At 35.8% G+C, this 11,397-nt stretch overlaps 1 protein-coding gene across 1 annotated transcript; it reads right to left on the bottom strand.

The window, feature by feature from the left end:
- On the bottom strand, positions 1 to 2,718 carry LOC131855164 (uncharacterized). The gene is made up of 4 exons (XM_059206409.1): positions 2,566 to 2,718; positions 1,043 to 1,156; positions 343 to 465; positions 1 to 57 (listed from the first exon to the last, which is right to left on the bottom strand). Exons 1-4 carry the CDS (start codon positions 2,716 to 2,718, stop codon positions 1 to 3), a joined length of 447 nt encoding a protein of 148 aa, XP_059062392.1.
- Positions 2,719 to 11,397: the final 8,679 nt, after the last annotated feature.

Here is an 11,397-nt window from a genome sequence, read left to right as displayed (position 1 = left end):
TTATCCTTCACCGGAACTTTTTGGTTGACAATTTCCATTTTCGGAATTTGAATCCACCTGTAAATAAATATGATACGTTCATAACATATATCAGCTAGTGCGGTGTTTCCCAATTGGTGGTACGCGTACCCCCAGTACCCCTGGGGGTACGCGTGAAGTTGCATCAAGGGGTATGTGCCAAGGTAATTTCCAAAATATTATTTTTAATACATTCATCATCTCGTCCCTTAAAAAAAATATATTTTAGAATATTATAGAGATATTTTGCCTCTCGCTCCCACTTCGTCAGCCCTTCGAGGATCCTACAAGCCTACTAGTGCTGTTGTAGATAAATTAACTTACAATGTAGCCGACTTGGAACCTCCTGAAGTACTGCGTGTCACTGCTGGATATGTTGCAGTTTAGCATCGCTGAAGTTGCATCTTGGCCGGCGTGGTCCTTCAAAACTTGAGGACCTCCTGGATGCTTGTATCGGAAACGAAAAAAACTGGTTATAAGAACCATTGCAAAAATAAAGTAACTAAGTACAAGATTGGGAGAAGACGATTGTCAGTTTTTCGAAATATTTTTTTTCTATTTTTTACCAATTGGCAAATAAGCTGATTATCATGGAAAGACTACCCTTCCTCGTAGAGGGAAAGGGAAGTAGTAGTTAGTAGGTAGTAGTAATGTTAGTAAATTGGAATATAAACGAATAACCTCATCGCCTGCTGAGTGAATGTACCAGGTTGATCTCCAAGCAGATCACCCTGGAAACCATCATGCTAAATTCCTGGTGATTTTGCCACGATGGGCTAACTGATGTCAGATCTGTCAGCCCACTGTAGTTCATACTCGTTTTATCATCCTCCACGGGTGCCCCGCCAGCGTATACCGTTAGCGCCCATTATCATTCCTTAAGTACTGTTACTGATGTCCAGCAGTGGACGTCTTCCGGGCTGCGATGATGATGATGATGAAGTACTGTTACATCTTTTCACGTCTATTGGCGATGCTTATCACTTACCATCAAGTTACCATCGTCACAATTAGTAGTACTCACAAAGTCTCCGAAGTCTGTGATATCATACACTGTGCACAACACCACTATGTAGAGCTGGCGGTCATCCTCGCCGTTGTACTGAGACACTTCAGTCCACGTGAAATTCTTTTGTGGCTGAAGGAATATTGAACAATAAAAACTTATTAAAAACTAACCATAACATTAACTTCGCAATTTTTGCACTTGAAATAAAATTAGTTTATAACTTTTGTTTCTAAACTAAAACAAATTAAAAACACCCAAAATTTTAAGTGACAGTAGAAATAAGTTACATTGTGAGTATATTAATTATAACTGCACGTAAATCAGTTAAGTAATGATAATACTGATGACAATTCACACAGCGCCATCTAGTAACAAACTGAGCAGAGCATAAGTTATGGAAAACACTATGATATAAATGCATAGAAATGATCTTAATTCAAATAAACATAATATAAGCATTATTTAAATTATTAACCGGGTCTTAACACGAATAATTTTATGGTAAATAAAGGTATTTACCTCTCTCGACGTTTCGTGTTAAGACCCGGTTAATAATTTTAATAATGTATATTAAACACGAAAGTTTAAAAATAATATAAGCACTTTTGAATAGTCACATATTTTGATTCTACCGCTTATTCGGAATGCAGACTCATCACAAGAAGAATGACATCACATAACTACAAAAACAGCTTGTGTTATGGGTGTTAGACAACTGATATAAATACATAGATACATTTTTTTTATAAATACAAACTCGTACATAATATACGTAGAAAACAGACCGATATAAACAATAATACTCATGAATACAATCGAACATCGTGCGAGGAATCGAACCCGCGACCAACTGAAGTTAAACGGTGTGCTACACCCCTAGATCACAGCTGTTATATATTAGAAGTAGCTGCACTCGCGACATCGTCTGCGTGGAATTTAACTTTATTTTTCTAAAATAAAAGTAGCCTATATTACTTCTTGTTACATCAGATACCTGCCAAAAAAGTCCCGTCAAAATCGGTCATTTCAGAGATTAGCCGGAACAAACAGACAAAAATTGTAAAATATGTTATTTCGGTGTATGTACCATATTTATATTCATATGCAAGTAGTAAAAAACGGTTATTTCAGTATTACAAACAGGTAATTCAATTTTATTTATATGTATAGATAATAAGTCAATATTGTCGTATATACAATATCATTAGCTTTTGCCCGCGGCTTCGCTCGCGTTAATTTATTCCTTAGGGGTGGATTTTATCAAAATCCTTGCTTAGGGGATGCCGACGTCATAGTAGCTTTATGCATGCAAAGTCTCAGCCCGATCGGTTTAAAATTGACAAAGTTTCATCCCCTATTTTATCCGTTTGGGGGTAGAATTAATCAAAATCCTTTCTTAGCGGATGCCTACGTCATAACATCTACCTGCATGCCAAATTTCAGCCTGATCCGTCCAGCGGTTTGGGCTGTGTGTTGATAGATCACTACGTCACCTTTGAGTTATGTATATTTAGATTTAATAGAGTCCAATAATTCACCAGTTTAGATTTATCTTGGAATCTGGAGAAGTCTTTAATATCCCTGGTAAACTTGTATACTTGGTCATCAGGTCGCGCCTTGGCTTCATACTGCAAGGTTTCCACCAGCTCCTTAGGTGACACGATATCCGATGATACTGCAACAGTACACATTGTAGCTGCTTGGCAGTTGAAATATGTAAGTGAGATTGAGGTACACACTCAGACGAATTTATTTATCTGACTAATATTATAAACGAGAAAGTTTGTGAGTATGGATGGATTTTTGTTACTCTTTCACGCAAAAACTGCTCAACACATTTTAATGAAACTTTACAGTAATACTTATATATCAGAATAACATATAGGCTATAATTTAAAAAGATATTATGTAAATTGAGCGAAAAATAATTCTATATCTCAAGTGTGATGCCGACGAAGGTTTTTTTATACTACTATATGGTGGCAAAGGTAAGCATACGGCCCATCTGATGGTAAATGGTTACCGTAGCCTTTGGACGCCTGACATACCAGGGGTGTTACGTGCGCGTTGCCGACCCTTAAGAAACCTTAATATACCCTTCTTAAACCCCATGCTGTAGTCACGTGAGAAAACCTCGGCAGGTAGTTCAGTCCACAATGTAAGTGTACGCGGGAGGAAGCTCCTCTGAAACCGCACTGTCCGAGACCACTTAGGTTCCAGCGTGTGGGAATGAATTCCCTGTCGATAGCGAGCGGTGAGATGGTAAAAGGTACGGCTACCTTTGGGCATCTGGTTTATACATTACATAATATATTTTTAAATTATATTACGTAAATTGGGCGAAATATACTGATGAATATGTTATTCTCATGTATAAGTTATATTACTGTACTTTCATGAAAATCCGTTCAGTAGTTTTTGCCTGGAATAGAAATAATCTTTATTCAAATAAACTCATTACAAGCACCTTTGAATAGTCATATTTTGAGTCTACCACTCATTCGGAACGCAGATTCATCACAAGATGAATGAGCAAGAAACTTGTGTGTTGCTCTTTTGAATAGAATGTTATACTGTAATCTATATATAAAATTCTCGTGTCACAGTTTTCGTTCCCATACTCCTCCGAAACGGCTTGACCGATTCTCATGAAATTTTGTGAGCGTATTGAGTAGGCGTGAGAATCGGCCAACGTCTATTTTTCATCCCCCTAAATGTTAAGGGTAGTCCACCTCTAATTTTTTTATTTTATTTTTTAAACAAAATTTTTAGTTTCTATTTTTTTATGATACAACATACAAAAATACATACAATCCTACTATCATCAACCCCTATTTTTTTATAGCGTTGTTAATTTATATGGCAAAACGTTTGCCGGGACAGCTAGTTATTATATAAAAAAAACAAGTAAGAGGCATGCGATAATCAACATAGAAATCGCTGCGCACTCATTATTAGTGTAATCAGATAATATTGTCAGTGCTATGGATTTTAAGTTTTTCTATAGAAACATTATTGTCGTTAACGAATACTTAAATTTTCCTGAAAGAGTTACAAGACATCCATCCTTCCATTCATCCATACATTCATACTCACAAACTTTCGCGTTTACAAATTAGCAAGATGTATTCACAAAAAAAAACATCTAAGTATATTTATCTACTATTGAATACCGATAACACAAGCTCTGCTTAACTTGGGACTAGATGGCGCTATGTGAATTGTCCACGATTATTATTATTATTAATTACTTAAAAAAATGACGTAATCTAATTTGACAGCCTCGGAAGTTTAGTCGTTTAGCTAACCGCTTTAGGTCCGATGGTCGCAGGTTCGATCTGCGCACGGGTCAAACATTTGTATTCATGAGTATGATTGTTTGTATCGGTCTGGGTGTTTTCTATGTATAATATGTATCTATTTGATGAAAAAAAATATCTATGTATTTGTATCAGTTGTCTAGTACTCATAACACAAGCTCTGCTTAGCTTGGGACTAGATGGCGCTGTGTAAAGTGTCCACGATTATTATTATTATTATTAATTACTAAAAAAAGTCATAATCCAATTGATCGAATCGTGGGTTAAATACACACATTAATTCGAACCTAACCCCAACTTAGTATATGTGGGTTACTGATTGCTTCAATCTGCCGAGTCAACACGGCTCGTGTTTGTATTACTTGTATTATTATGTATGTATGTGTACAGCACACACAGTAACTACATCGCTAATTGAAATACTTATAACAATATTTTCAACGATAACTATTTTTTTTCTTTTGTTTTTGTACCATCTTTACATAGTCTTATTGGAATTTAAATTTATTTTTCTAAAATAAAAGTAGCCTAAGTTACTCCTTATAATATCAGCTACCTGCCTTATTATATACTAGCGACTCGTCCCGGCTTTGCACGGATTAAAATTATAGATTAATCCTGAAATTCTCGGCTTGTTCTATACTGTGTATGTATTATGCATCCTTTCTTTTGAACCACTCTATCCATTATTCAAAATATTTTGATTCATGTAGGTCTATTACAGACTCTTATGATATGTCAAATCTACCGTCAGTTCGGAATGATTTCGAGATGAGAACTGACAAGAAACTCAGCTCGCATTCTTTTCAAATAAATGTTGTACATGTTTAAAATAATACAGATTCATTATAAATTCAAATTTGGGAGAATAGATTGAGCATACATAGAAAATACCCAGACCGATACAAATCATAATTACAAATATAAATTATTGATATACTGGTAGAATTGAACGTGCGACCATCGAAAGTACGGCAGTGTAATAAACCGCGAAACCACAGAGACCAAGAATATAAATAGAATAAAAGATACATTCCTATATTTACAAAGTTTTTTCCTCGATACCCAAACATAGAAGAGATTAAATTGTTCCCCTTGCTATATTCAATAAACGTCCTTTTTGTTAAAGTTTTTCAATATACAGACATACATACAATATGTTTACATATATGTAGTTGCTTGATATGGGTCAAGGATTAACATATTGTATTATAATAATAATAATCTCAGGACAATTCACACAGCGCCATCTAGACCCAAGTTAAGCCAGCTAGAGCTCGTGTTATGGGTACTAGATAACTGATACATATATTATACATAGATATTTTTTTCGTAAATACATACATATTAAACGTAGAAAACACCCAGACATCATACTCGTGAATACAAATGTTTGTGCCGTGCGAGGAATCGAACCCTCGACCATCAGTAGTATGTTAAACCGTTAGACCACTGAGGCCGTCAATTATTAGAATACAAGTTTTCAAATTCAAAATACTAAATATCTTTATTCATGTAGGTCTATTACAGACTCTTGATATGTCAAATCTACCGTCACTTCGGAATGATTTCGAGATGAGAAGAACTGACAAGAAACTCAGCTCGTATTCTTTTCAAATAAATGTTATACATGTTTATAATAATACAGATTCATTTTTAAATTCAAATTTGGCAGAATAGAGTGACCGCCAGCATATACTATTGCAAAAGCAAATAGTCTAATCAGGGTTTGTAACCTGAACAGACCGGTCACAAGCAGTACCCGTTCACGAGTATGACGGATTTAGTCATTCACTCTTGACATAGTGGTCGTTACCTTCATGATGGTGTCTCTTCGTTGTCTTCCTTGGCGACAGGGCTCTTCTCTTTTCTCGTTTCTCTTCTCAGTTTGCCTGCATCTGATACGCTTTTTGTCTCTACGTGATCATTGTATAATACAATGGATTGCTGTGTAATTTTTATAAGGTCAGTTTATTACGTTGGTGAACCAGGAGAACGTTCGACCTCATCTGAATTTTTCTAGTTAATCGCTTAATATTTATTTATTAAAAATTTAATTAAAGTATCGTTTAGAAAAAGTCAATAGGTCTTTTATATGAATAGGTATAAAAATTTACAATAAGATACTAAAGGATATATTGGAATTACCCTTAAATAAATTCAAAACAACTATTAAATGATATTTACTGAGCAAAGCCTATTACTCACTAAACGATTACTTGAATGACGAGCGTGCATGGCAATAGTTGTTCATGCACTGGATTTTCATTTAATGTTAGACATAGACACCTATATAAATATACATTATAAATAAACTGGCTTAAAAAAAAACTAATTCAATTGAGTTTCTTACCAGTTCTTCTCAATTGGATCTATGTACAGAACTAAACTAAAGAAAAAAATTAAATTTTAATGTCAAAATTTGACGTTCATAAGCGGCTAAAATGTGCTACACGAATAAATGATTTTTTAAATTGAATAGCTCCCCAAATCCACCCTTCCTGTTACCACACACGCCGTCATTCAGTCATGTAGTCAGTCATCAGTCATGTCCCGCAGTTGTAGAACGGATAGGATTCAATATCCCACCGAATTACATGAGAAATATCACCCGTCGTCGAGCCACGCTAGCAATTCTCCCACTATGAGAGCATTGCAATTATTCAATTTATTTTTACGTAAGGTCCAAGATACTGACGTATATATAGATGCCTTGCCTTCCATAATTAATAAAATAAGAATATCTTTATCATCGTATAATTTTAAGTAGTATAAATAGTTTTAAAATATAAACGTGTTGGCAATTAGCTGTAAGTTTATATTGTGTTAATTAATTTTTTTTTTTTATAACACAGGGGACAAACGAGCATGCGGCTCACCTGATGGTAAGTGATTACCGCCGCCCATGAGCACCCGCAACACCAGGGGAATTGCAAGTACGTTGTCGGCCTTTTAAAAAGGAATAAGCTCTTTTCTTGAAGGTTTCAATATCGTATCGGTTCGGAAATACCATTGCTGGAAGGTGATTCCACAATGTGGTTGTGCGAGGCAAAAAGTTTCTAGAAAACCGCACTGTGGAAGACCGCCATTCATCCAGATGATCAGGATGGTATTTTAGTTTTTGGCGGGTGGTACGGTGGTGAAACTCAGCAGCTGGTATTAATCCGAACAATTCCTCAGAACACTCCTCGTGATATATGCGGTAGAAAATGCACAGAGATGCAATATCTCGCCGCAAAGCCAATGGGTCGAGTCTGTCACATAGACGTTGATTACCAATGATTCTGGCTGCTCGGTTCTGAATGCGGTCAAATGGAAGTAGCTGGTATTGTGGTGCTCCCGCCCAGAGATGAGAACAGTATTCCATGTGCGGCCGGATCTGCGCCTTGTATAATTGCAGGCGATGGGCCGCCGTGAAATACCGTCTCACTCTACTGAGCACAACAAGCTTCTTTGAGGCTATTTTAGCCTTGTCCTCCAAATGACCGTAAAACGGAACGTCACTGGATATATCAACGCCAAGGACCTCGAGATTTGGCTTCACATCAAGGAGAGTGTCTTGAAACTGAGGAGATACGATAAATGGATTCTTTTTAGCGGTAAATAAATAATTGTAAATGTTTATGAGCAGGCCGCAGTACTAACCGCCTACAGCCACAACTAACGGTGGTGCCGTAAACTGAACAGTCAAGTGCTGCCACCAATTAGAGGCGTCACAGTATATTCCTAAACGACAGTTTTTAGTTGCGGTTTATTCCACGCAACGTATACAGGGTGTCCCAAACTTTTCAGTCGTTGAGTAATCTTAACCCGACTTTACGACTCCGGCATTGGCGTTTGTAGGTACACTGTGTTTTTTATGTGGGGAAGAATCATACCCCTCCCCATCAGATACACCCTCGCTACCCTTATATGGGGGTTGGTCTTTTGATGATTTTTACACATGATAAAAAATACAAGATTACAAAATATAATCATTTTTTTTTGTCTGTGGTTAAATATATAGGTACTTTTTTTATAGCACAGGGGACAAACGTGCTTGCAGCTCACCTGATAGTAAGTGATTACCGCTGCCCATGAGCATCCGCAATACCAGGAGAATTGCAAGTGAATTGCCGGCCTTATATAATAATGTCATAAAATTATTACCTAGGATACATAAATACAATTAATAATAACTTTAGACAATTCACACAACGCCATCTAGTCGTATGGCTCTGCTTTTAGCTTATATTATACTAGCTTTTGCCCGCGGCTTCGCTCGCGTTAAGAAATGTTATTATTAATTAGGTACAGTTTTTGCGGCTTTTACTTTTGTTTCCTTTGTTAGGGGATACGTTATAGCAGCTTTATGCAAGCAAAGTCTCAGCCTGATCGGTTTAAAATTGACAAAGTTTCATCCCCTATTTTATCCCCTTGGGGGTAGAATGAAAGAAAATCCTTTCTTAGCGGATGCCTACGTCACAACATCTACCTGCATGCCAAATTTTTGTTTATATATATTTAGATTTGTAGCATGCGAGGAATCGAATTGGAAATAAGGCGGTGTGCTTACTCGCTAGATCATCTCGGCCGTCATAAAACATAAATAAAAATAAATTGAAATTCCAAATAAATGTGGACTGCTGATCACATTGCTAGCAAAGTACCATGTCAGGTTGACCTCCACGCGGTTCCTTCTGGAAACCATCGTGATAAATTCCAGGTGAATTAGTCACGATGTGCTAATTGACCTGACTTTATACTCATCTTATTATCCTGCATTGGTGCCCCGCCATCGTATACCGTTAGAGCAGGCCAGTACGAAATTCCATTATCATCCCTTAAAAAAAACCTACAAACGACAACATGAAAGTCTGCAAAGTTACATTTCTTTTATCAATTGATGATTGTTACCACTTGTCATCAAGTTACCATCGTCATAGTGTTTTTTTTTTTAGGAAGATCAATGGTGTAATTTTACATGTTACTTGTTATATAAAATTATTCTATGTCAATTAATAATCATCGCCAATAGTATTACTAGATTCAATTTTCTCATTATCCAATTTTAACAAATCAAAGTAATCACGTGACAGTGTTTTAGTAGTTACAGTACAAGTAAACAGACCAACATACATAAGTAATGATGTATCCACAGAACACACAAATAAAGTACAGCTATGTACCTAATGACTGTACCATTCCATAGTTATTTTTGAACTTTCGTGTTTAATATACATTATTTATATTATTAACCGGGTCTTAACACGAATAATTTTATGGCAAATAAAGGTATTTACCTCTCTCGACGTTTCGACTAGGTTGCACTAGCCGTGGTCACGAGCTGACTGGAGCAACAGCGATGTCAATGCAGATAGGTGACAGCAGTTTTTTGTTCATCTACCGTCACTAGATTGTTCAACGAAAGTTCGCGACACACAGCACTCACGGTATCCGTACACTTATTGACTATTGATGCTACTGAACTTTGCTTGAATTTATTTATGACTGGATTCCACGCAGAAGATAATTTTAAGCCATCCTCTCTGTTGAAATTGGGATGTTTTTTAATTTCCAAGATAGAGAAAGAGAGAAGTATATACCTTTATTTGCCATTTGGTCGCGGGTTCGATTCCTCGCACAGCTCAAACATTTGTATTCATGAGTATGATTGTTTGTGTCGGTCTGGGTGTTATCTATATATATATATAATATGTATGTATTTATGTATTTACAAAAACAAAATATATCTATGTATTTGTATCAGTTATCTAGTACCCATAACACAAGCTTTAGCTAGCTTAACTTGGGTCTAGATGGCGCTGTGTGAATTGTCCTGAGATTATTATTATTATTATTTATAAATAATTCGTGTTAAGACCCGGTTAATAATATAAATAATGCACTGGAATGGTGAATAGTCAAATAAAAAAAAATGTGTACCCTGTATTAGCAGGTTAGGTTCAATTCTCCCTCAGACGCAGTTAAACAGTTAACTTTACGATCTCTAACAAGTCTCGTGTTAATGTATTGACACTATAGTTTATTACACACTAACTCATAAACTACCAGCATAAATTCGATTGGTTCTATATGTCTACTTACTTAAACTTCTGTAGGATATTTAATTTTTATAGTTTAACTAGCTACTTGCCCCGGCGTCGCACGGGTGTACATGTATTATACATATAAACCTTTCTTTTGAATCACTCTATATATTTAAAATATTCGCTTCAAAATCCGTTGCGTAGTTTTAAAGATTTAAGCATACATAGGGACGGACAGACAGCGACAGCAACTCTGTTTTATACTATGTAACTATCTACTCGCCCCGGCTTCGTCTGGGTGGTGTACATGTATTATACATATAAACCTTCTTTTTGAATCACTCTATCTATTAAAAAAAACCGCTTCACAATCCGTTGCGTAGTTTTAAAGATTTAAGCATACATAGGGACAGACAGCGACAGCGGCTTTGTTTTATACTATGTAATGATATTGATGATATGTGATGATGATGGATATTAGATAACTGATAGATATACTTAGATACATATTTTTAAATACATAATATAGATAGAAATCACCCAGAACAATACAATTATACTCATGAATACAAATATTTGTAACGTGCTAGGAATCGAATCCACAACCATCAGAAGAAAGTTGCTATGCTAAACCACTAGACGATTGAGGCTGTCAAACATACAATAAATAGTATAAGTATGTTTTTAAATAGGATATGCAATGATACTTTTACGCTAACAGTATCCGCCGGGCAATGGTAGAAGATCAGTGACTGACTTTCAGTCACTGATCATGAAGTTAGGTTATATATATAAGTTTAAAATGTATTATTGTAACGACAGAACCACTAGCTAAAAACTTCAAAAATCATTAATTTCATAGGACATTTTAGGCGCTTATGAACGTTAAGTTTTAAGTGTTATTTTTGTTGGTAAAATATTAAAAAAAGTAGAATACAGTTAAATAGAGGCATGGAAGTAGAAACATACAGCTTTAATTCCAAGTCAAGACTTATCAAAGTGGTAGAAATAGAAATAGAAA

The sequence above is a fragment of the Achroia grisella genome, unplaced genomic scaffold (assembly GCF_030625045.1).
Source record: "Achroia grisella isolate CSIRO2021 unplaced genomic scaffold, CSIRO_AGI_Agris_v1 utg1314, whole genome shotgun sequence".
Lineage (NCBI taxonomy): Eukaryota > Metazoa > Arthropoda > Insecta > Lepidoptera > Pyralidae > Achroia > Achroia grisella.
The sequence above is the reverse complement of the archived record's forward strand: the minus strand, read 5'-3'. Positions and strand labels throughout refer to the sequence as shown.

Excerpts from the sequence above, each read along its gene's own strand:
- LOC131855164 (XM_059206409.1), bottom strand. The coding sequence starts at position 2,718 with ATGTGTACTGTTGCAGTATCATCGGATATCGTGTCACCTAAGGAGCTG. Across the intron at positions 466-1,042 it reads TCACAGACTTCGGAGACTTT|CATCCAGGAGGTCCTCAAGT; the intron begins GTGAGTACTACT and ends TTCCGATACAAG. Across the intron at positions 58-342 it reads GGTTCCAAGTCGGCTACATT|GTGGATTCAAATTCCGAAAA; the intron begins GTAAGTTAATTT and ends ATTTATTTACAG.